This window comes from Tetrao urogallus (genome assembly GCF_951394365.1).
Source record: "Tetrao urogallus genome assembly, chromosome: 7".
Taxonomy (NCBI): Eukaryota; Metazoa; Chordata; class Aves; order Galliformes; family Phasianidae; genus Tetrao; species Tetrao urogallus.
Window position 1 is genome coordinate 41,626,044 of NC_136820.1, and position 27,216 is coordinate 41,653,259.

At 39.6% G+C, this 27,216-nt stretch overlaps 1 protein-coding gene across 1 annotated transcript in view; it reads left to right on the forward strand.

Annotated features, from left to right (window-relative positions):
- The window catches only part of DIP2C (disco interacting protein 2 homolog C), a gene marked incomplete at both ends in the record, with an annotated part of 288,528 nt that overhangs the window by 233,709 nt on the left and 27,603 nt on the right, over nucleotides 1–27,216 (forward strand). The window contains 7 exons of the mRNA XM_079538586.1: nucleotides 1,188–1,311; nucleotides 2,926–3,047; nucleotides 4,838–4,949; nucleotides 5,061–5,170; nucleotides 7,904–8,034; nucleotides 16,124–16,292; nucleotides 17,198–17,368. Of these exons, the coding sequence (XP_079394712.1) occupies nucleotides 1,188–1,311; nucleotides 2,926–3,047; nucleotides 4,838–4,949; nucleotides 5,061–5,170; nucleotides 7,904–8,034; nucleotides 16,124–16,292; nucleotides 17,198–17,368 (939 nt within the window). The remainder of the gene's footprint in view (nucleotides 1–1,187; nucleotides 1,312–2,925; nucleotides 3,048–4,837; nucleotides 4,950–5,060; nucleotides 5,171–7,903; nucleotides 8,035–16,123; nucleotides 16,293–17,197; nucleotides 17,369–27,216) is intronic.

The window sequence follows — 27,216 nt, forward strand, 5'->3', positions numbered from 1 at the left end:
GTCAAGCCAAATCCTTAGCAGTTCTTGCCCTGTTTTAATATAATTCAAAGAATATTTCTGTAAAACAGAAGACCTTATTACTATCACGATACAGTATTTTTTAATTGTGTTGCATTGCACTTTTGAGGCACTGATTTTATAGAAGAATATGTTAGCTTTTTTTTCTTCTATGAGTTTATTCATCTTCTCTTTTTCAAGTGCTTGTCATATGTGCTGGTTATATCAGAGCAGTGATGGAGACTGAAATCCTCTTTCTCCCCAGAGGAGGTGCAGCAGAGCATCCCATTCCCATATTGTCCCATCTCTTTACTTCAGCCCAGACCTGGCTGATCAGCTCTAGCAGCAGTCAGTCTCCTGATTGCTCATTCATTCTTTGACTTCTCTTCAGAGTTGTGAGATCTTGCAGTGAATTCTGTGATACATACATATATATATCTCCATATGTATATTTGTATGTATGCATGTATTTATCTCTTCAGAGCATGTAAGAATTCAGTTTAAAATACCATGTTTGTTTGATAATTTTGAGACAGTGCTATCTGAATTGACAAACTCTGGGTTTTTTTGTTTGTTTGTTTGGTTGGTTTTTTTGGCTTACTGACCAGAGTCATTTAAATTCAATAAATGTCTTTTCTGTTTCATTTATATGCATGTGCTTAGCTCTTGTTCTAGACTAATTCTCTTCCCCTGTCACAAAGCATTGTTTTCTCTGATGCCTTTTGTCTCATCTTTGAAAGTATTTCCCCTGTGCCATTTGGCTTCATTCCAAGGTGCAGACAGTGAGATGCAGTTTTCAGGATTACTCTCCACAGATTCTCAGGATTGCTGCAGAAGACCACAAAAGCACTTTCCTGGCTGTAGCAGGAATGCTGCATGTGTAGCAAGAGAAGGAGTACAGTTTACATGAGCATGACATTGACATGCTACTGTGACTTCCTTGGTTAGAAAGGCAGCACTTTTGAGGACACTGAGTACAGAGAGAGGAATGGAGAATGCTCCCTTCCTTGACAAGCATCCTTTTTCCCTCCAGCTACAGTTTGGCTTAAGACTGAAAGTTTCCTTATTTAAAGTGAATTGTGGCTTTAGGAAACTGCAGTGCCTCATCCAGTAGCTTCTACGCTGCAGAGGAGAACAAAGATCAATGCAGTGCATTGTCTTCTGTGACATTTATCTTTCTTCCTGTGCAGGGAACAATAGCCAACTCATTAACGTGTGTCCAGCTACATAAGCGAGCAGAGAAGATAGCCGTCATGCTGATGGAGCGGGGGCATTTGCAAGATGGAGACCATGTGGCTTTGGTTTACCCACCAGGTAAAGAACCGTGTTCAGCACCTTGGTGCTCCCAAAAGTTTATCATGAGCCTGAAGAACAGTGCAGTACAGGTGTTACCAGCCTGTGAACCAGGTGAACTGGCAACAAACAAAATGTTTGTCTTATGTGCATTTCTCTGAACTTAGTCAAATGTATTTAGAAGATTTTTTCTCCATGTATGTGTATGAACATAGATACTATATTCTATGGGTTCATATTAAGATTAAGTGGTACTTTAAAAGCCCCTCGCATATAAACATTCAAATCTAAACAGTAATTCACTTCTTTGCTTTTAGTTTGCTAGAAACACACTATTTTATGAGCCTGTGGTTCTGCTAAAATATTCTATCTGCTGAGCGTTCTTAGGTTCACCTGTCAAATTTCTGCTTGAAAGTACATGGGGATAAAGCAGCAGTACCTGGGAAGTAATCAACCTTATTAGAGCAGAAATATGATAAATAGTAGATGATTAAGAAATACCCAAAAATAATCAGTACTTTATATATATGTAGATCATTAACCTACACAGCTCCATGGTTAGAATTTTTCTACTTTGACATACGGACTTTAAGCTTGTGTTAACCAGTACCATCTTTGACATTTGTTTAAAATTATTTCTGATCTAGTACTGCTCTTTTATCTTTAGCATTTTGTATGTCTTGATGAAATAAAGTCTCATTTTAAGTCTGGATTGTGATATTTCAGTAGAAAGGGACTGCAAGATAATGGTTAAATCATTATCATTTTTAAGCGATTTCTCAATGGTTAATATGAGGAAACCTGTTCCACAAAAGAAATGTGTGTTTTAAACTTAAGGTTTTATTTCCTGCTTTTCACTTGCCCTGCATAAATCATACTATCAGAGGAGCAGTAAACCTATCTGTACTCCAGATCTGTTTCCAGTGGAAGAGTAAAACAGTCCCCACTTTTATCTTGGCACAGCCTGCATACAGAACGAAAGAACCATCAAACAGAAGTCACAGGGTCTTTATGCTATTGTCAGCTCAGCTTCTTTCTGTGGCCTGAAGTGTCCACAGTCTGACATCTGCAGTCAATATTTATATGGAGGAATGCTTAGTTTTATGTTAGGAGCAGGGATTCAAAGCCAAGGTTCCATTTTTGATTGTGAAATTTCAGGTAGATAAATCAAAGCTGTATGTCTGAAGTTAAAAATGGCACGAGGAAGAAGCCTAACAAACCTTCAGATGTTCCTCATACAACTGATAGGAACATTGTACTCCCTTATCCTTTTGCTGGGACACTCCTTGAAACTCACTTATGTGTAAATGGAATTTAGGAAGATAATTCATCTGTGGAAATCATCTTTTTACCTGTTACTTCCTGGTCATATAAGTAGAACTCACCAAAATGATGATATCTGGCTTCAGCTTTGTGTGTTGTCACTGGTTTTTCATGCTCAGAACAGTGCAATTGAAAGTAATCAGTGAAGCTGAACAAATACTGACAAGGGACTGAAAAAGAAGTCTGTTAAAGGACTTAGTCACTCATTTAACCTTCTGAGTTGAATCCCAAATAATATTTATGCTGACATAGATGTCTGTGATTAAATGATTTGATTTTGAGGGGAGGATTTTTGTTTTGTTCTTCATGCAGGAATAGACCTGATTGCTGCATTTTATGGTTGCCTGTATGCAGGCTGTGTGCCAATAACAGTTCGACCTCCGCATCCCCAGAACATAGCGACAACGTTACCTACTGTGAAGATGATTGTGGAGGTGAGCAAGCATCTGAAAGTGCACAAGCAGATGAAATGGGCAGTGGACTTGTGTCCTAGTGGACTGGCATTTGGGAACAGCATGAATGGGTTAAGCAGGGTTGGTTGATGTTGGGTGGAGTTACTGTTAAATGGGTGATAATGAGTTACAGTTAAATAGGTGATGTTATAGATTGAAGGATTGTATTCCTTCCAGAATTCCAAGATTTCAGTGTGCTTCAGAGTAAACACTGCTTGACAGCATGCAACCTCCTGACTTCCACCGTCAAGGTTTTCCTGCAGTTGTGATACACCATCCAGGAAATTTAGCAATATGCCTAGTGTGGGAGGGTTCCCCACCTGGCAATGCTACACTCAGCATCGATAAAAGTCCCAGTGGAAAAGCTTTTCCCACTGGAAAGCTTAGCTTGGCTCATGCTGAACTCTGCAAACCCAATTGTTTTGCAGTTTGAAGCAATTACAAAATTATGCTGTGAAGATGGTTGGTGGTTCTATTTTTGTCTGGGGAAGTATTACTCTGGCTTTTTATTTAAATACTTCATTTTGGTATTTTGATTTCATCTGATCACATTTTATCTTTGATGCTCATCAGTAATTGCGTTCCTAATCTGTTGAATGGAATTCCAAATCTCTGAAATAACAGAAGTTGAAACAAATGTGATTTTATTGATAATTTCAACTAGAGATAGTTATAATTTGGTCCTTTCCTCACTGTATCAGATGCCTCAAAATGTCAGTAGAGGTATGAGAAAATGGTGTACTGTCTTTAGGATTCTTATTATTTGGTGTTTTGCCACTTGGCGTTTTTAAGCATCAGCTGTTAAAGTCATATAAAAGCTGCTAAAGTGGTATAAAATGAATTATATTGTTTCTCCCGTTTCTCCTTTGATGTCTTATAGACCAACCAGGTCTGACTGGTTTCTCACCGAATAAAGTAGGGCAGGTCTACGCTGACTTGCAAGCGTTGTGTCTTCAAGACATAAAGACTGACTATAAATAAAATATTGGAAATTATTAGTGATATTAATGCCAATCTTGAAAAACTCTCAGCTCTGTTTTGTACATTTTTTTTCTTTCATTTTGGAGAGGGATGACTTTGTGGAAATTAAAATACTGAGTTGTTATAATCAGAAAGAAATATTCTTGTAGTTGCTACTAAGATATTTTTTAAATGGATCTAAAAGGAGAGCATCTTCAGCATGTATCATCTAAAATTCAGAGCAGATGGTAGTTGCAGTAAATTCTCCATTTCTTAGTGGAGCTTGCACAATTTTTGGTCTAGAGTTACTTTTGACAATATCAGAAGAATTCCCAATGCTTTATCACTAGCACTAGAATCAGGAATATATGGCTAACATAAAATTGACTAAAGATAGTAAAATGCTCATATAAGTGTCAGGCTAGGTTTTGGTTTATGTTAAAATATTGTTTATAAACCAAGATATATTATCTTGATATAGGAAAGGTTCTGGTCACAGTCTTCTGTACTGGCATCCTGGGTTGATAAGTGATATAATGCACTGGAAGAGTCACATTCTCACTGTTAACGTGCCTTTAGTTTCATTCCAACAGTCTGCTCAAAATGCAATTTTAATGTAATTTGTAAAACTCATATGGCTTTGTCTGCTTTGTGAGCTGAATTTTTTGTGGATCTTTTCACCTCCTAATTAGAAAATATGAGACTAATATATCTGTGTCCTGTTCTGGCATAAGACAAATCATAGTCTTGCTCATTTTTAGAAGAATTAATCAGCATCCTATTGTGTTATTCTTTGTTTGTTAAATTCCTAGGTGAGCCGCTCTGCTTGCTTAATGACTACACAATTAATATGCAAATTGTTACGGTCGCGAGAGGCGGCAGCGGCAGTGGATGTCAGAACGTGGCCTCCAGTACTAGATACAGGTGAGTGCCAAGGCTAGGACTCTGCTCTCTTTTTGTCATTATTTGTCAAGCATTGAGAGATCTTTCTGTCGCTGGAGTAAGATACATCCATTCATTCTTTACTTTCACTAGATGACTTGCCAAAGAAACGGCCTGCACAGATCTACAAACCTTCAAACCCTGAAACGCTTGCTTACCTGGACTTCAGCGTCTCTACAACTGGAATGCTAGCAGGGGTAAAGGTAGGAGCTTCTTTTAACAGTTGGCATTCCTGCTCCCATGCCTGATTGGCAGGTAGTAAGTACATCGCTGCGTGTTTGTAAATTCTATTGATTTTTGGTAATAGATGTTGAATTGCTTCCTCCCTTACAGTCATTATTTGATTACTTTAAATTGTCTTTATTGGCTTTTCCATACTGCTATCCAGTGTGCAGGAAGTTATTAGCTCTTCTCCTGCTCCAGCATGCCTGCAGATAGCCTAATAGCTTATCTGCCTGAAACATTCTTTAACAGAAGCATGTATTCGTTCTATTTTATGAAGGAAATGAGATTTGGTCATCTCTCTTCTAACTTGCTCCAGTACCCGTCTATTGTTTGTTCCTCATTGCAGCTAACTGCTGGCCATTGTTTTTGAATATTCTCTTTTTCATTTAATTATGGGAACTGTTACATTTCTGGTATATTTACCTTGTACAAGATTAATGTAATCAGCAAACAATGTGTTTATATGTTTGCTTGATAAGCTTTGGCATGTTGAACTCTTTAAATCACTATTCTGACATTTCCTCCAAAATGCAACACAGTTTATCAAACCTGATTTTTCTGGCTTGTAACACGTGTTATTCCAGTGTTGGCTTCGGCAGTGCACAGGCAGAAGTAAAATTCCTCTCGTATTATCTGTTACTTTCTTACTCCTATCTGTTGCATATCCAAGGACTGTGATGACTTTGACGTCATCCATCTATTTTCAGAAACTGTAAGCAAACAAAACTGAAAACAAAGAAAAGCATTGTTTACCCAGTTCTTAGATGGAAAATTTGAAGCACAAAGTGAAGTGATCTGCCGAGGTTGACTAATGGCTAAATGGTTGACCTGGCTTATGGTTATGTATCAGACACTCCTAGAAGATTGATATCATCTAACTTGAGGTGATGAGCTACTATACCTACTAGACATGGACTAGTCCATGGGCTCCTCAGTAGTCAACAGACAGAAGCAGAGACTTTCAGAATATAATTCCTCGGGTTTATTTGAAACATCTATTTTTGAATGGAGGTGAACGTCATTTAAGTCTTCATTTCCTCAACAGGGAGTCTTCAATGATTGTTTGAGACATACTCATCTATATTAAATCAGATCTGAATTCCACCTTATCAGACCTATAGAACTGACTACTAATTACACAGAGTCAATATTGGGAGAGCTTTAAAGATAGTCAAGGCTAGGGCGAGGTGAAGAATTTAATGTGGCTAAAGGGAAATACAGATAAATATCTCATGGAATTCTTGATTAGCCCCAGATATCTCAGTCATAAACCCTTCAAATTGCTAAATCAGCAAGTTTATATAAATAGTGCCATCAACTAGATCATTGCCAGTGATTAATTAATTATGGATGGATCACCAGAGGCCCCAAGGCTTGTCATAATGCAGTGGTGATTAATCAAAAGCAATGGCTAAACAATTTGCCATCTGAAAAGCTGTTAGATGTTTTATAGTCACTTTGGAAGTAGTAAATTCCACATAGGTTTACTCTCAACTTTTTCCCTAGCTTGAACCCAGTAAGGTGTAAAAAATCACAGAATAACAGCAGTTGTTTTCCCACAGAGTTCAGTTTAATCCTCTGTGGAAAAAATGATCTTGATTGAGCTAGAGAAGAATTAATCTCTTCAAACTGCAGCCATTCACAGTGTGGACACCTGTTTTGAGCTGGTCATAGTGCATCACTTGGAGCATGTCCAGCTTCAGTTATGGCATTCACAGACAGCAGAGAAAAAATCATGTCTTGAGTGACTTTGTTCTATTTATTAAGGACCAAATAAATTTTACCTCTCAGGTGCTTGATCTCCTCCATTGACTGTAATACTGTTAAAGGAAACTGGGCCAATATGTAGCAGAGATCAAAGGTTAGATGAATTAAATCCTATCTAGGCTGTCCTTCTAACACAGGCGTGCTTCTGGTTATTAGCAGAGAGGACAGGGATTAAAAGAAGTTATTGTGTTCCCACTGTAGTTTGAACTTCTAAGCCAAAATGGGTGAGTCTGTGGGAAACATCCTAACACAGTAGGTGTTGTCAGTAAGGAGATTTAAAATTCCTAGAAAGAGTGCATCAGAAAAGTATCTTTTGATGAGTGTTTGTGTTTCGTTTTTTTCACTGGCTTTATCTTGGAGAGCTCTCAAGATTAAACAAAGAAACAAAAGCCTGTTTCTCAGCTAGGAGCTGGTTAACGAGAATGTTTACTGTCTATTGGAGGCTGCTGAATGATTTGCTTCTTACTACCATTCTGCATACAAAAATCTGTCTAATTTAAGAAGTGTATTGACAATATTCTGTCTTTATTGTATAAGTAAGTATGTACTTTGAAATATATGACTGAAGATCAACAAAGCATTCGAATTACATTCATGTCCTGCAGTCATTCATTCCTTTGTTCCTCCAGAAAGTTTAGCTCATTATCATTAGGTTTGCATACAGCTCGTAGCGCATCTTGAAACCACACACAGCTTTCTCCCTGAATCACTTCAAAATTGTCATTCTTTCTGTCTCTGCATCCCTTTCATGGTTACTTGGATGTCCTCTTGAAGGAAAGTTTGTTTTCTTAGTTATAAATTTTATGTGTATTTACACTGAGCACAAAGTCAATATCTGTTTTCTTCATCCTGTAACTGATTTAAACACTTAGCTCAGTTTGGGAATGAGTCTTCTGAATGATATAATTGATCATTTTAATTACTTTTCTTTTTTTTTTTTTCAGATGTCTCATGCAGCCACTAGTGCCTTTTGTCGTTCTATTAAGCTGCAGTGTGAGCTTTATCCCTCCAGAGAAGTTGCTATCTGTCTGGATCCATACTGTGGACTTGGGTTTGTCCTCTGGTGCCTCTGCAGGTGAGGTTTCTCCTCAACCTTTTAAAATATCACTGCCATTGTACTATAACACAGCAGTCAGGATGGGATGAACAGATAGTACCTCTGGGACTAACACAGGCAATTAGAATTGCCAGAAGCTGTATGGAGAATGCTGTATGGATGCTGTATGCTCACTTGCCTTGAGTGGGGCATGGCTGTGGGTATTTAAGGCTGAGGAGTGCAGAGCACCAGCATGCCTGTTCATCGAGCTCTTGCTGTTTCCCTGCTCTCTCTGCCAAGTCTGACTAGTTTTATTTGATGAAGACAGTACTCTACCAAGGTGGCTTCCTGGTTTCCTCTTTTTCATTCTGTACTCTGAAAGCACAAGTGGATATTGGGGGACTTCCTCATTTGTGAGACATATGGATGTGATTTTTTATAGAGTTGTGTAGGAATGTTTTATTACAGAAGGTACTTCTATGGCAACAGCAAAGCTATAAAAAATATTTCTAGTTAAATGTGAATCAGCTTTTTTTATGAAGAGGAATTTGAGAAATTTAATAATTCTGTCAATCTTTACACTCCAGGGAGGTTACAGTTCAGCACTGAAAGCAGTTCCATTGATTTTTTTAATTCTTCTTCTTTTGATTTTTCTAAGACAGCTGAGTTGCTGTAGAGGCAGAAATGACAAGCTATGGGAATGTTAATGGAGCACAGTTTTATGAATACATACTAGAGGCTGCAGTAGTCTGGCATCTTTATCCATGGGAAGTTATTTGGTATTAACAGTACTACTGGTTTTAGTTACTGAAATTAAGATAACCCAGGGGCAATTAAAATGCTGCAGCTCTGGATAAGCATTTTACCAATTTAATAAATATTTGAAAGAAAAATTATCTATGAACTGCTGCAGCAATTTATTTTCAGTGAGCATTGTTCATTTAAAAGCGCTCTGTTAGCATTATCATTGCCCTTGCCTTTTAAAACATTTGTTATTAAGTATGAAGTGGGCCAAGGGTTAGTAGTATTTATTATCCTATTCATTCTTGATCAGTAGTTCTTAATTTAAACTATACTTGCCCTAATGCTATTTTTTGTTTTGAAAAAGTGTTATTCCAGTTTCTTGTTTTTGTAGTACAAAAATACTGAAGATTCAAAAAATGTTTCTACAATGTTGAGATTTTAATTAAATCACTCTACAAATTAATTTTTTTAAAAAATATTTTGAAGTTAGCTGCATATTTATTCTATAGATTCATGTGTCAGCACTGTTAGGCCTTTCCTGTGCTGAGCTGCCAGATTCATTGGCAAAGCTAATCCTGCTGAGATGCATTCAGTGAGTTAAGACCAAGGACTGTAGAGCACTATGGGACAATTCAGCTAAGGAGAATGGGGTAATGTGTAACATGGAATATCCAGTAATAACATCTGTGTAACATCGTTATATAACCGTGTAGCACAGATAAATGTTGATGTGCCAAAAAACTGAGTGTGTTGTGGTGTCAGCAAAACTCATCAATACACAAATTGTTTCTTCCAGAGAACAATATTTGGAATGCACAAGCATTTGCTGCCCTTAGGCCCTTACCAATACTGGTTATGTCAGGCTTTTGCAGAATTTTGACTTTGACCAAGGCAGCAGACCTCTGGGAGAAAGAACCGAGGTCTGTGGTACTGCATAAAATAGAAGATTTCATACCATTTTCAAAGATAAGGAAGGAAAAGAGGGAGCTGAAGGAACTGAAATCAGGGCAACACTCTAATCTTGTGAACCGTTGTGTGAATCTCTTCTTTGTCACTGATTCTTTTCCTGTAAACCCAGAAAGATTGCAGGCTGCTTGAACTGTGACTGTCATTTAGAGAAAGCTGGCATCAGATGCGGCTTCATGAATTCTTCTCACAAACTTAATTTCCATCTCATTACTATTTTAGAAATGGGTATTATTTGATGTGTTCTGTAATAGCAAAAAATACATCCTGGAGCTTGTTAGAATCTTACTTTGTATAACTTAAAACTTTGCAACTTAGCATTTTAATCTTTGTAGTTTGGTATATCAAAATACTTTCCAATGTTTTTCAGCCCAGATTCTACCTCAGAGGATTCTACTGGAAAGCTAAGGTTGTCTGTCACCAGTCCCATTAGCTAAATTAATACTTTTTATGGCACATGGAGATTAAGTAAGGTCTTCAATTTTTCATCAGCTGTGGGGTTTTGAGAGTTGAATAGGAATTTTTGTTTTAGGAACCCAGCAGGAAGAGAAGGCAACCAACTCTACTGATTGCAGTTAAAATGAGGAGTACATTTCAATCCCTTTGTTGACTAGACTGAAGGAGGCATTGACTGAGCAGTGAAAGAAAAATTAATGTTTTGTCCTCATTGTAGGTGCCTAAACATTGTTCTGGCCTGCTCCTATGCAGCGCCCCAGAATGTACCGATCTGTGAGGTCAAAGCTGCTTAGGAAAGCTGTTGGAGCATGGAGCCAGCCCTTTGGTAAGTTTGGAATATATTGCATAGTTTTGCAAAGTTTTTTTAAATTTATTTATTATTTTATGGCCTAAAAGGTATAAAATAATAAAGAAAAGAAACCTTGCAAAGCAGAGCAATAAATTTAAAAAAAAAAAAAAAAAAAAAGGATTTATCACATTCCCTCTAAACTGGCTGCATGCTCCAGCAGGGTTTCCTTGGGACCTTTGTCATAGAAAGAACGTCATCAGCACTATGTGAGTTTGTAAATCCAAATCTTCTAATTTTAACAGTTTGTTACTGATGACTCAATTAAAAAAATATTTTATTATTTCTTTCTTTAATAGTGTTATTTATCCATTCATAGAGGGTTAATCAGCATATTCTAACTTTCCTTGCACTGCACATCACGTATCATATTCTTTAAAAGTTTTAAATATCTTTCAGTGTAAAAATAAATGAAACTAAATCCTACTGCTCAGAGACGTTTCCTGAAATTAAGATGTCCTAGTCTTAATGCTGATTACTGTGGAGCAGAATAGAAAGTTCTACAGTTCATTGGTAAGGATATACTTAATTGATAGTTGCTGAGTGATGCAATGCAATAAGAATTCTCCCTCCATTGTACTCACAGTATGGTTCTATACTGAAAAACAGAATTATTCTGAAATGAAAATTAACAAAATGCATGATTTTAAATAAATTATATATTAGTAACACTCAGAAACTGTGATTATAATAGTGTAAGTCAATAAGGCTCAAAATAGACCAGAGGAACTGGACTTCCTACTGACTTTACATCTGACTGAAGGCATTATTAACATGTATGAGTGACTGGGGTAGGCCCAAGGCTAAGCAGTGGCTAACAGATACTTACAGGACTGCAGTGAACTAGGCTGGTCATACTTAACTTCTGCCTACATTAGGGCGTCTCTAATGCCAGTACCCATAGGAATGACATTGATGTCAGTAACATCCAGCTAATCTTGGATGGGGTGAGTTCTGTGTGCAGACTTTTGCGGGAGTTAGTCTGAAGGCATCATCAGAGGTCTGCAGGAAACATCTGTTCAAGGCAAGATTGCCGTTCTCAGCTGCTGCTTTTTTTTTTTTTTTCCTGATATAGATTGGAAACAAAAGTATTTAGATTAAGGTTCTTCGTTTTGGAGTGATGCTGAGCACAGATAGGCCCAAGTCCTATGATGCCTAGGTGACCTTAAATACCCGGACAGTCTCCTCTGTGGCCTACCAGCTCTGGTCCAGATGATTGTGGAGGTTTTTCTTCAGTCCCATTCAGATTCCCTCAGCTTGCTGACTCAAAATTTGAAGTATTTGCAAGGCAACTGAACTGCTTTAGGCCCAACCAAATGCCGTCAATAGCAAGGTACCCATATCTGTCCCACATCACATAGAGCAAAATGTCACCCTAGAAATGCAGAAATGAAATGCGTATACTTGTAAGACCTGATTGTATGTATCCACCTCCTGCAGTTAGAAAAGCAGCTCATATCACCTGAGAAGGACACCAGAAGTGATGGCAGCAGCAAGTTAATAGCCTGCCAGAATACAATTCCAAACTGCAGTTGCCATTTGTCAACATTTATTGCCCTGCTGAATTTTTTTGGAACTATAATAAAACCCCAGACTTTATTGTTAATCGGCCTTAGCACAACGTGGGGTAAATCTTTGATTCAATAGAACAGTTAATTGCCAAGATGTCATTCCAAGCATCTCTGTATGCTGCCAAGCAGCCTGCCAGGCCATGGAACCGGAGTTGTGATCAGATGGTGCCATCATAGCAAAATACATTGTGGTGCATTTACCTGGAGTATTCTTGTCCTTGGGCAGCCCTTGTGCAGTGCAGGCAGACAAGGCTTTTCACTCTGCCAAAATCCAAGGCTTTGTCCCCCATCTGAATACTCTTCTCCTCTCCATCCCCTGAAGAAGGACAGCATTTCTAAATGACGATCTCCCATCTCAGCCACAATAGCATTTCATTCTGCATCTGTGTCCCAAAAGTCACTTTGGCAAGGTGATGCAGGGATGCTCTTCTTTTTTGTCTTCTTTTCTTGCCTACTCCTAAAAGTAATGGAGACTGATAAACAGATGTCCTGGTCTGTCAGAAAGCCTCTGCAGTTCTGCACTGTGCCTGTTATAAGACATCTGGAGACAGAGTTACTCTCATGGCAACAGATTTCTACAGAAGTGGAATAAATGATCTTGTTTCAGTTCCTTTCCAGTGCTTATAGAACTAAATTTTGAAATTGCTCTTACTCTGATAACTCGTATGCTGTTCCAGTTTCAGAATGATGATTTTAACTTCCACAATTTATATTTAAACCCCCAAGTTTTCTTAATATCCCATCTGAGGCTACAGTGTTCACAGTCCTGTTCCTTCTGGTACCAGCAAAGAAACAGCATAACAACCCATCTTTCTTTCATGAAGGTGAGATGGCACTGTTTGTTCCTTTCTTTGTTTTTGGGATTAAATCTACCACACATATGCCTGCAACACATCTCTGCTATACCTAGTTACACAGAGACAACACTGACAAAAGTTCCTATAGGCTTGAGACCGTATCTGGCTTTACGCAGCATCCTCCCACAACTGCATTCTGCTCAAGCACATAGTCCTCTGCTTGTTAGTTGGTTTTCATACTGAGCAAACACCCTGTAATGCTCCACGGTTGTTTGAAAGCACCAGAGTGGTAGACAAGCTTTATCTAGCATTACAAGGGAGGATCTTTTCTTCGTCAGCTTCTCTGCACCAGAACATTGGTGACAGCATCTCTGGGGTTAATGAGGAAGTATAATGTCTGAAAAATTGCAAGGATATGTGGCTACCAGAAATGTTTTGTTGCTTGAGTGATTCACAAAACCTGCACTGTGCTTCTGAGATTAATTCAGGGAAGTGAGCCAAGTCCTGCCTGACATCATGATGGCCAGGTGCTGCATAAACCAGTTCGCCTGTGGAACTGGCACATTCACCCCAGAACTTTGTCTTTGTGTTACCTCTCTTAGCTCCACTGACTGCTGTAGCAGATCAGGTGATGTGCATGGCTTATTAAGCTACAGCTAAGTAGGCAAAGCCTGTGCTGATGATAAAATTTCCAGGCATGGTATCATCTTTCTGTAGGTTTATGTTGTCTGTAGACAAGAACAGCACACATCTGAGATTCTGTACCATAGATAGTTTCCTCCCTTCAGCTCTGCATTTCAATTCAGTATTTCTGAAGTATTTCCTTCAGTATTTCTGAGGGGTTATAAAACTAAGAAAAAGTAGCATCTTCATTTATCTGTTTGAACAGTGATGTTTGCAGCCAGAGCATGGTGTTGTCTGTTCTGATTTAAGTGTGGTGGTTTCCCACAGTTTGGAGAAGATGGGGTAATTGTGCATCCAAATCCAGGTTCCATAATGGTGTGCTGCATGGCTCATGATGGGAGGTTAAGAGTGAGCAAAAGTGCATTTCTTATTTGTCCAGCTTGAGTTACCAAGATGAGAAGGCAGTCGCCCCTCTCATTAGTGTTTTTGAGGAGGGAAGACTGGTCATTATTATAAATTGGTATTCCCAAATTCTGTCATTTTGGATTGTTTCCTGGTAAGCTGCACGTGGAATCAGTGTTCTATTCTTTTTGTCTCCCTTATTGCCCTGGAGTAGATGCAAGCATTTTTCATTCAGTTTGTTGTTTTGCTTGTTTTTTTTAATTATTATTTTGGAATGTTCTGCCCAGGTGAATAAGTGGCTTTTACGAGATATTAGCGTGGTACTGAACAGTCTGATAATTCTCTCATACTTGACGCCTGCCAACCTGTTTCTTGTTGTGGAGGATTCTGTTGGTTTTTCTCCTGATAGTAGTTGCAGCCACCGGAAGAGTTCAGGGAGGGAGAAGAGTTTGATACCAAATCTCATATTTGTACAGGTTGGAGCCCATCCCACGTTCTTACTCTTATGGTTACAGCTTCTCATGTGTAAGAATTGTGTATGTACTGGACAGATCACACACCTTGATTGCCTGTGGAGCACTAATATTAAATTTGCAAGGAACTAAAGCCCTTTACTACTCCCTGAAAAACCTAATGGAATTGGCTGAGAAAGAAAGAGTGAAGTGGCATTTAAAATCTGTAAAAGGGAGAGAGAGACTAAAATCTGTTACTGCTCCCTCTCTCGGCTTGATCTGTCAGCTGAACTCAGGGCACACTCTTTTCAGGCTTTGGTATCTTTGCCAATGTTTCTTTCCACAGACTTATGAAGTGCATACTCAGGGTTCAGTCGTACTTTATTCTGATTCCATAAAAGCAGCATGAAAGCATAATGCTTCATTTGACTGTCCAGTGTTAAAGTAGTTCTGTCAGATCTATCTGAGAACACGTCTCTTTGTGGCAACTCGCAGCTCACGCATTGTCAAGAGTGCCTTAAATGTGGACAAGCAGTCAGAGTCAGCATTTTATTGTATGATTAATGAAATTATTTAAACTGCGGTTCATACATATTCTGTGGCATCTTCTGGTTCCTACTCCAGTAGACCTAAACAGTTTGGTTTATTACTTTTTACTGGGGAGGACTTGTGCACCTTTTATGCCTATATGTTACATGTAAAGACATCCAAGTTGCGCGCAGATCGTTCCAAACTGCACAACTTTTGAAAGCACTCTGATCTTAGGTGTGGGAGTGGGAGGCACTCACTTGCCAAGGATGGAAATTGTGTGAGCATCACATGTTCAAAAACTGCATGATGTGTATCTTCTTCCTAATGTCAGATGTTACGGAGATGCTCCAATTCCTGAAAACACAGAACCACCTTGTGTCTTACCTCGGGCACTTGGATTAGAAAATGATGTCTTTACTGTAGCAAAGTGGCATTTCAGTTTTTCAAGTGACAAATGAAATTCTCTCCTGCGCATTGTAAATCTCTAGGGCTTTATGGTCCTTTTTCAGAATTATTGTGATTTGGAGGTTTATCTGTGACTGTTCTGATCAGTGATCAGCTGATAGTTCAGATGATATTCTGAAGTATCTACAAATCATGGATTAAGATGTGAAACAGCCTGTAAAAGTGATTGTACTTCAGCCTGAGATGAATGAACAACCCAGGACCCATGGGAAATAAAGACATCAAACTGGGATTTTCTTTCCCTTGGGGACAATCTCGGGTATAACAGAAATTAGCTCTGACATAATTATTTCCTTCCAGGACCCTTGTAATTGCTTTTTTCTCAACACTGGTGCTCCCTGGGTATCCAATAAATAGAAGATGTAAGATATTTGGGTTTTAAAAGTTCATAAAACTTTCACAGTAGAAATTTAAAGCCCCAGGTATTATTAAACTGGGGACAGATTTACTCCTTTGAAAATGATTGCAATCCACTTGCTTGCCTCAGCAGGAGAGATGTTATTTCCACGTTAAGTAATCAAGTACTCTTTTAATCGAGGTATCTTAAAATGGTAATTATTCAATCTCAATTATTTGTAGGCAACACATATTTTTTGTCGATATCATAATGCTGTTTATTAGCACCGTCAATAACCCAGCTATTTTGCTCTCCTTGGTACAGTTCTAACAGCAAGGTCCACTGGCATTTTGAGTTAAGTAGTATTTGTATGTAGCTTGTAAACATCTGCAAGCATGGGCACTTAGCACGTGTTAACAAATCTTGTATCTTTACAGCGTTTATTCAGGACACCAGTCTATTCTGATTCCTCCCTCAGAACTGGAGACCAATCCTGCTCTGTGGCTTCTTGCTGTGAGTCAATACAAAGTGAGAGACACTTTTTGTTCCTATTCAGTCATGGAACTTTGTACTAAGGGACTCGGTTCACAAACAGAATCACTGAAGGTGAGTGGTTTGGTCCTTCTGCACCATCTGCAGTGCACACAGTGCTTGAGTCTTCTCTGCCAGTAGTGGCTGTGCTAAACATATGCATTGAGGAGGAAATGGTTGAAGGGCAAGGGCAGCATCCACAGAAACGATTATTATTCCTTGCCAAAGGCTGTGTATTATTGTTAGTCCTTCTGTTTCAGATCACAGGGCTTTTAAACATCAAGGAAAAGCTTTTATTTACCTAAGCTTTCTGATCTGTGTTGCAGTCTGTGTTAACAGGATATGTTGGAAAACAGAGGTGCAAAAGTCCATGATAACTGGGGATTAATACATTGTATATTGGTTATTGTGTATTATGAATTCCACGATTACTCAAGGTACTTATTTGGCCATGGCTCTTATAGTTAAATAATTGCATATGTAGAAGTACTATATGGAGAATGAGGATGTATCTTCTGGGTTTTTTTTCAAGCCAAAATGAAAAACCAGGTAGATAGTTATGCTCCTGAAATCATCTAGAATTTCCAGTGTGTTACTGAAATAATTAGATCCTGGGTACTGACATTTACGTTATCTCCAGCCCTTACCATCCTCACTTAATCATTTCCTAATCAATTTCTCCAAGGCTAGGAAATGCTTCCTCTTTGCTATTATTAAATGGCATTCTGAATTAATACTGCAAAATAGCCTTGCCTCTCTACAGAAGGATGTCCAACTCTTCCTAAATGCTCATATTGAAATGCCAAGCTTGTATGTCCACTCATCTACAGCTACTAGACTGTCATCTGGCCATCCAGCTCCAGGGAAAGATTGAAATTATACCGGCACTTCTACCTCTTTTCCTCTTGAAAGTACTGCTGACCTTTTTTCTCTAAATCTGCCCACCTGGGGCCTTTGTTAACATTTTATCTTCTTTTTAGGCAAGAGGTCTGGACCTTTCACGTGTACGGACATGTGTAGTAGTGGCTGAAGAGCGACCTCGGATAGCCCTTACTCAGTCATTTTCAAAGTTATTTAAAGACCTTGGCCTCCATCCACGGGCAGTCAGCACATCGCTCGGCTGTAGAGTTAACCTGGCCATATGTTTGCAGGTAAGATTTTTCACTCCTTAAGCTCAAATTAATAGTTGTTTAGAGAAAGAGGTTCTCACTAAGAAACATTCATTGGATTCTCTTCGGCTGCTTCTTTGTAGACATATTAAGAATATGCATTTAGTACATAATGTTCTTCTTCCATATCTAGGTAGTAACTTTTGTTACTTTGATAGGGAACTGTATTCATCCCTTTTATGTTGCATTCATAGCATTTTTCCTGCACATTAATAGCATAATTCAGAAAAATGCATGCTAGTGGCAGAGTATGTATGCTTTACTCCAGAAGTAGTATTTAGTCATATAATGTAAAATCCTGTTTGCAAGTGCTTACTTTTAATATATTACAAAATTGATTTCTTCTGTTCAGAAAATAACTCCAGTTCTTACTGTTAACTGTATACATATTTTCTGCATGCAATTTATTGCTTACAATGAAAAATATCTTTGCAGCATCTTTCATTCTGCTTTGTTTACTAATCAAAAGAAAGTAAACATGGATAATACAGGATTTAACTTGCAATCTCCAGGAATCTTTATCAAATTGTGATTCTAAGGACAGATGGAGCACTGCAACTATCTGATCTGAATTTTTTAATAGCTTCTAGCTTTTCAGCCAGTGATAGCTACATTAAGCTAATAGCTTTTGTCTGAACTATAGCTTGTCATTTTATCTTTCAAGACTCCAAGTGATGGCAGTAAACTTGCCTTTTTATAATGTGTCCTATTTTGAATTATTTCTGCCTTATTTCTAATGTAAATTTACGTGGCCTTATGGTTCACCAATTTTTATTTTATTACATTTTTCTAATCTAGAATAAAGAATTTCATTTCTATCTTGACTTTACTACACAATTTAGTTTTTGATATATAGATGAACAACCTTAAGACTTTCTTCCTGATCTCTCTCATTTTCATGAATCCTGATCTCTTCCACCTCTGGTATCAGAACTTTACATACTTCTCCCATAATAATGCCACAGGTGTCTCACTCTGATACAACATAATTACCAATTTATAATATTTTAAAGTCATACAGGAGAAATCTTCTGCACTGGCAGGGAAGTTCCATATCCATTTAGTCACCTGCTATGTCTCTCCCTTCTTCAAGGTCACTGTCTCCCCAGTATATCTGGCCTCTGCTCCCTGTGGTGTGTCCTGTGTTTTACATCTGGCAGTTATCCTTGGTTTACACTAAGGAATTTCGTAAGCATGTCACATACATAATTACTTTGATCTGGAAGATAGAACCAGATCTTCCCAGTGACACTACAAATAAGGCAATTGTGATTCTTTTCCTGATTGTCATCCATTATTTTATCCAGAAAAATGTGACAAATGCAGGGGATGGGTTCAGCACACACCAATATTTCTTTGTGTTACGTGGGCCTAAACTCTTGCCCTGCTCAACATTGTTGTTAAGTCTATCAGAAAACGAATGCAGAAGATAGGCCACCTCTCCAATACTGCTTTCTCTCTGACTGTCAGCACCATATCCCTTTGGCCCAGGGCAACTTTAATTATTATCATCAAGCAGATGACAAGGCAGAATTGAACAGAGTTGGAAGTCCTTCTGTGTCCCAGAGGTAGAATTTTGTAGTTTGAAATTCTGTAATTGCTGCCGTAAGTATTCTCAAAGAATAAACATTCATGAAAATCTCCTGTTGTCTAAAAGTAACGACTGGATCCTTCAGAACAGAGGATCTTTTCTCAAACAAACAACAACAAAAAACAGCAACAACAACAACAACAAAACCTTAAGAAATAATAGTCTAGAGAGAAAAATAGATCCTTTAGGTCAGAAACTTGAATGAACTCAAGCAGTGGTCTTCCATATATTTCAGTCATGAGTTTAGAATAAAGACACACTCTTGTATTTTTAAATTCTCTTCTACTTAATGTTTCTTTTCAAGGATACAGGCATTTTTTATTTCTTTCCCTGTATTTAGACTGCTGTTCAGTGGCAAGGCTGAGAGGACATCTCAAAAAACATCTAGGAAATCTTCTGACCTGAGACAGCACAGTTCAGAATGAACCAGTATAGGCCAGTTAGCAAGTGCAGGTTGGTGTGTTTTTCCAGTCAGCAATCCAAGCAAATTGAAACATCCTCATTATGGGAGGAACATAATGGGTAGCAATGCTGACTCTTGCTTTCCTTTAAATGCAAAAGGAAAACCAAGAAAAATGAGCTAGTTACTTGATAAAAATAGCTTTCTAATTCATTCCTGTCTCTTTCGCCATTTTGAAATGCCAGCTGGGTGTCTTTACAGAGGAGACAAAAGGAGGAAATTATATTTGGCTACATCCATGGCCAACTGCTCTGACTTCTCTAACAGATCAGGATGGGGTACACCAGTTCCCCTGGGCAGCAGTGATGGATCTGCTTTTAAAAAGTACCATGAATTCTGGCTGACTTCTGGTCCATGTGGATCATAGAGTCATTAAGTTTTGAAAAGAACACTAAAATCATCTAGTCCAACCGTAAATGAAGAAAACAAAGACAGGTTAACATCAAAAGTTTGCTTGCCACTAATGAAATTCTCCTGTTTAGACTTGCAGGAGTCTCTAATCTGTTCATAAATGGTGGCACCTTGACCTAGGAGATAAGTCATTTGCTCAGGACAAATAAAAAAAAAAAAAAAAAAAAAATCAGGAAGATGATGCTAAGCCAGATTCAATGCCCAGGCTTTCAAGTAAGCCTTGCTGGAAAAAATGCTGTACTGGGTTTGCCTGGGATGGAATTAACTTTTTCATACCAATCCTTGTGATTCTGTGCTTTATATCTGTAACTGAAACAGCACTGATAACACACCAGCAGTCTCAGTATTGCAGGACAGTGGCACACAGCATTCTCACTCTGCCTGTCTGCCCTACCCAGCAAGTAGGCTGGGGAGTGCAGGAAGCTGGGAGAAGGCACAGCCAGGGCACTCCAAAGGGATGCTCCTAGTAAGGAGGATGGGGAGATGTACTGCAACAAACTATAAAATTGGATAACTCTCTGAAGGAATATTATTGACAATACTGTGAATTTCAGACCAGCACACAATGTGTAAGGTGATTAACAGCCTGGATGATCATACAGCTTAGTGGCAGCCTTCATTTAGTTGTTCTGATATATTACATTTTAGTCCTTTGGACAAACTAAAACCATATACTATCTAAAAAATGGTGTGGTTGGGAAAACAAAAGTCACTTCAGAAAGTCTATATTTGGTAACATTACCCTTCCAAGTGGAATGGTTTTTGAAGCATTTGAGTTAAGGGTACTTTGGCAAGTTCTAAAGGGATGTGAAATATAGTTGAAGATGTTACTTATAAGCATTACTGTAAAACATGTCATCTTGATAGAGAACATAAAGATACAGAATGGCATCCTTGGAAGCATCTGGTGGAGACACTGCCAAAGACGATGCTGAATTAGCATGAAAGCTCTTTCCAAATGGTCTGGAAGATTATGGCTAGTAATTTTCCAGAATAGCTTGTGGGCTCTTTTGTTTTCTGGGCTGAGGAACAGAATGTATTTTAATCCATGGTCAACAGTGTTCCTTAAATTAAGATTGTCTCTGCTATGTTCCAGAAATGGATCAGGATTTCTGTATTCTTCACATTCACATTGCATAAAAATGTGGAAAAAAAACCAAAAGATAGTTGAGTCAATAGCACCTACTTTTGCATGTTTTCTTTCAAGTTATACAGTCCATGAGATCAGCCAGTGTTTCCATCCTTCACAGCAGTAAGTTATCCATCCTATTCTATGCTGTATAATGAAAGAATATTAGGCTGTTATAATCACAAAATAAACAAAAGAGTTAGGCAAAGTAGACTATGATAACAAAAGAGAATAAATGGAAGGCTTACCCTTGTGCTGGGTAACCCAGCACAAAGTACCCAGGTACCCAGGTACAAGGTACCCAGCACAGGGTCACCCACAAAACACCAGTAGAGGCGATCTCCAGAAGAGATCCTTCCTCCCTGGTAGCCAGCTCTTAAATAGGTCTAGTAGAGGTGCAGCCAGGCTCCACTCCTTCCAGCAGCACAGGTGAATTGCCTTCACCTGTGCTCCTCTGGCTGACTCATGGCTCACCTCAGATGATCAATCAGAGGTTCAGGCCGTGACTCAGCAGTTCCCATACACTCCACCCCTTCACTGCATGAACCAACAATCAGGTTAACTAAAGGGTAAGCTTTCCCTAATACAGAGATCCATTATATTGCAACACTTACACAATTTTTATCGCGACGTGTGTTGGTACAATTCAAGATGAGTGATGATCAGTGGATGTCTATATTCTTTTATGGGCCAGTGCTCGATGATGTGACTGGAGGCATGAGGTCCTGAGGTGCAGGTCCGTTCTATGTTCCATCAGTCCCATGCAGACCATCACCGGGTGTTGTACGTGATCTGACAGCAACACTGGAACACTTGATGGCATTTCGTTCCTTCTGGTGGTCCTGAAGGCTTGCAGACTCACAGGGAGTAATACAGATGTTTCAGAGGTACCAGGAGGGGAAGGTCTGCTCTCCAGGGCAAGATACAGGCCGTATTTCTATCCTGGGTCAATACTTCCGCTTGTACTGGGGCATGTCCTGGACGCCTGTACCACACCTTCTGGCCGGATGTCTGCGGCTGCATAACAATATCAGGCACCAAAAGAGGTGTCCTGATCTGCCACAGGGACATGATGGGGGTCCCTTTAGCAATAAAGATCGGAGTGTTGAACACAATATCAGTAGGCCATGTACCTATTACTGGAGGGACTACTGAGCCTCCCACCTCCAACAGTCTCCCCCAAGGTGCAAGTAGGCCACACCACTTGGCTCCTACCTGCATCTTCCAGGGCCACTTTATTTTACGGGTACCCGGATCTAAATTCTCTAAATGGGCAGGGAGCAGAAGATTATTTTCGTTACCAATCTGGGGTCTTACCTGATGATCAGTGCCGGTAATTTGGATCCTAAGTGGGGTGGCCCATGTCGTCTGCAACATTCTCAGTGCACTGGGTCTGCCGTCTCAAGGTCTTTCATTCAGGTCCCGCAGGGTTTCATACAGTCTTTTCATCCACCCCTGCAGGGACTGGGAGTCTGTCTTCAGGGCAGCCTTAAGAATACTGTTATAACATTCGATGAGGCCTGCCCCCGTTGGATTACATGGCAGGTGGAATCACCATTCAATGTTATTTTCTTCTGCCCAGCGCTGTATCATTGCACCAGTAAAATGAGTCCCTTGGTCGCTCTCGATGACTTGTGGTGTCCCATAGGCAAATAGGCCCATGTTTTGCATGGCCTCTTAATATTGCCTGCACCACCCTGATACTGATACATTTCTGTCTAAGTCTGAACTCTCCCACGGTTGTCTGGAGAGCCAGACCCCATAGAATATCTATGCCCAGGATGTATTCTTTTACTGGGGCAATAGATACCTTGTACTCCCAGGGTGGGAGACGCCCAACCCCCAGTTTTAACCATGGGTGACAGGAATAGTCTGTTCCCCAAAACCACCAATCATCACTCTGTCCCCATCAAATTTCATCGGATCTCCATATATAATTGATGTTTCTGCTCCAGTGTCCACTAATGCCATAACTCTCTGAATATTTTTTCAGGACCAATAAATCATTAATTCTACATAGGGCCTCCGGTCACATCTGGAGGCCCTACAGGAACTTACATCCCTTGTCACACCATGAATTGAGCTATGGCCAATTCTTTTGCTTCTGGTGGCTCAGGCATTGTGGCCCGAGACGGCTTTTTTTTTTTCCCCCCCCCCCTCTCCTATTTGGAACAGTGAAATCTTCTAGGTTCCATGTTGTTGGTACCTTCTCTATAACCCTCACCCTTGATTTCTTAGGGTAGTTCTGGAATTTTTGATTGTCCTTTAGTTGTCTCCAGAGCTGGAGAAGGACGTGGTTGGGCTGGCAGTCAATCTTAGCAAATTGGACGCCAGCCCAAATTAAATCATTGAACATTTGTTTTTGGGAGACCCTTATGGGTCCCGATTAAGGACTTCAAGTAGCCAGCATTTTTATTTTACTTACCGGCAGGACCTCTGCTTCTTCCAACATCCGAACGTTGCGCCTAGTCCACAGGCATTCTGTTTCTCCCAAGTCGGCCTCTAACTGGGCAGCCTGCTGGACTACAGTTTCTGAGGCCACCAGGGATTTAATATAGAGACTAGGGTACCATAGAGATGGGAGGGAGCTTGCTGTAAAATCAAATCTCTCATCCCTGCTGAAAATTTAACCATATCAGGGCCATCAAATGTGTCTTCCTAGATAGCCTCTCTTACACCCACTTCACAGATATAATTCTGGAGGTCCTCCATGGAGGACCACATGCCTGTATGTAAAGGTACGTCCGATTTATTCGGCCATACCATACGGCAGGCTGCCATTAGCCATTCTATTATAGAATGGTTTTCATCAAGGTATTGATTACCCGCATATAACCTCTATCTGAGAGCAGGATGGACAGTCATGGTGGCCAACTTGGCCATTTCTGGGCCATTCACCAAAACACTTTCTGCCCCAGAATCCCACAGTCTTAATAACCAAGCTGGCACACTTTTTCTAGGCTTCTGCCGAGATCGCTGTACTAAATCCATCAATACAGTTGCCGCATAGGGCCGGGCCGTTACATGTAGATGAGTCTGGGCAGGGGGCCACTGATCAGACGGCACCCCTGCTGGTCAGTCCTGCACTTTTTTTTCTTCCCCGTCCTGGGTTATGACAGGACGGACTTCCAGTGGATCAGTCAGAATTGGATATTCAAGATCTGATTTGGATTTTTTATTTTCCTGATCAACGAAGTCTGTTGATTCAGGAGTCTGGTCATCATTTATTGAAATGTTACGAACTTGGCCTATGGGAAGATGTAGAATTGGCTTCTTCCCTGTTCATACGCCAAGTTCTTGCTCTAGTTTTTCCATACGGTCTTTCAAAAGTTGATTTTCATTTTCTAAAGTATTATTTCTTATTTCCGCATGATTTAAGGCACTTAATAGTGGCCACGTCACCATGGAGGCAGCCAGTTGTCTTTCTTTAGCGATGAGCACATGCTTGCTAAAACCCTGAAAGTAATCTGCCATGCGATATGAAGAGATGTTGCCCATAATGTGTAAGGGACCCCATTTTTCAAAGATAACTGCTAGCTCATAATAGGGGGATCCCACAAATCCTGGGATCTGCCCTGGAATCGTTTTCTCAGAAGAGTATTGTTCTCCCCCTTGACCTAATTCCAAAGAAAAGACATGATGTAAATTTTAGTATATTTGGCCTGCCTCGCCAAGTGTACAGTCAAAGAACATTAGGCTGTTATAATCACAAAATAAACAAAAGAGTTAGGCAAAGTAGACTATGATAACAAGAGAGAATAAATGGAAGGCTTACCCTTAGTTGGGCTCACCCACAAAGCACCAGTAGAAGCAATCTCCAGAAGCAATCCTTCCCCACTGCTAGCCAGCTCTTAAATAGGTCTAGGAGAGGTGGAGCCAGGCTCCACCCCTACTGGCAGCACAGGTGAATTGCCTTCACCTGTGCTCCTCTGGCTGACTCAGGTGATCAATCAGAGGTTCAGGCCGTGACTCAGCAGTTCCCATACATGTGCTCATTAGTAAACTTCTATCTACTCTTCTACACATATCTCTATGTTCACCTGTGGCACTTTACTGGCAAAAAAATCTCTCCGGTGTTTCTTCTCCATGGACTGCCTCTAAGGCAGCTTGGATTTGATCTTTGCCTTCGATACCTTCTTCACTTAAATTCCTTTTTTATTTTCTTCTTTTTTTTAGGGAGATGTGAGATCAATTAAGACTCAGGTGTTTCAAGGGGAAAGGTTACTGATTTTTCTGAAATGCTTTCACTGTTTTCCACCCCTTTGAGAAGAAGAAATGCATGTGTGTATAAAACTTCATAGCAGAATTTGACCTTTTATTAAAGAGTACTTTGAAAAGGAAATCATTATCATAATCTCTTTAGTACAAAAGAGCCTTAGCCTACCAAATGAATCATAATTTCAGGATTAGGATCACTGGCAGACTAGTGCAGTATCATTTGTATTCATTTCCGCTCAAATCTAGAGCAAATTTGCAATGTTTCTTTTGATGTAATCACTTTGGCCTAGATTTTTAGAGATATGCTTTTGAAAATAAATAATTTACTCCATCTTTAGGAATTAAATACCACTAATATCTGACTTTTCATGGATGTATGGTCACCAATAATTGTCCACGTATTTCTGAGATGAAAAGATTTTATCCAGCATATTTTAATTCTCATTAACTGGCATCTCTGCATTTCTAAGAGAGAGAAAAATAGATATGAAAAGTAACTGCTTTCTTACAACAGCACAGATGGTTCTCTAGGATTTTAGCTAATTTCCATTTAACACTTGAAATAAATAGAATTTTTTTTCAACCTCCTACTTAATTTCAGTTAAGGAAGAATTTTGTTCAGTTTTCCTCAGTTGTCTCTAAAATGTACTAACTAATCTGCACAGGCTAGGGCAGGGGAGCAAGATTCATTTTGCTTCATTTAAGTCACCTTTAAGTTAGGTACCAATTAAGTTATCTCATCTACCCATCTATAGTCAGTGGAGACAAAAAAATGGATCCAAAGGGAATTTCCTTCAGTATCTTACATGCTCATCTTGGAATGAGATTCATCACCATCAGGGGACACTTCCTGCCTTACAAGTCACACTTTCTTCTATGATGGCTGAAATGCCATGAAATGAATCCCTCACTATCTAGCAAAGGGAATATTGTTAGTAAATGTAGGGGTTAAAGGCGATGTTACTTTTTACTTAGCGACAGATCACGCTTTCTGGAGAATCATCCATGTTAAGGTGGTAGGGGATTGCTCTGAGGAGCGATACAGGAGAGCACACACTTTATCAGACATATGATTCACACCTAGCAATGTGGCGCAGCTCTGGGTGAGTTCTCTCCATTTCAGTTTTCCCACCTTTCTTATGAGTCATGCTATGATTTTCTTTTCACGGCTCCAGCTGCTGTGCTTCTCTACTTGCAATTGTTACGTATACATCAAAAGATTTATTTCTGAGCATCACTGGAGCAGGAGTAGACTCAGAAGTATAAACACTGACGCCACAACCCTAGGCAGCAAAACAAAACAATACAGTTATTTTTAAACTCTTGGGATTTCTGCTTGCCTGGTTGATGGCTTTTAGCTCTGGAGAGGGAAGCAGGGGAGAGCACACAGATGGGTCTTTGCGCGGTGGAAATGGGATACAGGCTGAGTACTGGCACATGGTCATCCCTCCTGCTAACTTGGCCTGGCAGTCCTTGGTGCAGTTCCAATCTGCAGTATTTTCCCAGAGAATAAATGCTTGGCACGCGTGCCTGGCACTTGGATGAGACAGGGATGGTTCCCTGGTGACACAGTGTGTGCGAGCAAGCCATTTGTTTATTCCAAAGGATGTGACTGGTGATGTAGGAGTGTTCAGACAGAAAATGGTTTCTAGTCTGTTTCATTTCTCTGAATGCTACCTCTCATGTCCTAAGTATCAGATACCACAGGGGTGATGTTGTGGTTTTCCTGTTAGCAGCATGACAGATGCTCTCACTAAGTAATTGTGCACTGACAAATGGAGTCAGTCACTCATGCTTTGGATTCTGCTTCCTTAAAATGATGCTGAGACTTCAGGTTGATTGCTGTTTTTTAATGCCTTAGTTAAAAGCCATATGAAGCTCTGACACAAAGTCCTCTCTGGACCTACAGTGTAGTCATAAGCAATGAATTATATGACTGATAAACTTCAGCAGTTCTCCCGCTTTGTTGCAGTTACATTGCAGTCTTGAATCTAGATTATTAATAATATTTCTATTTCGGG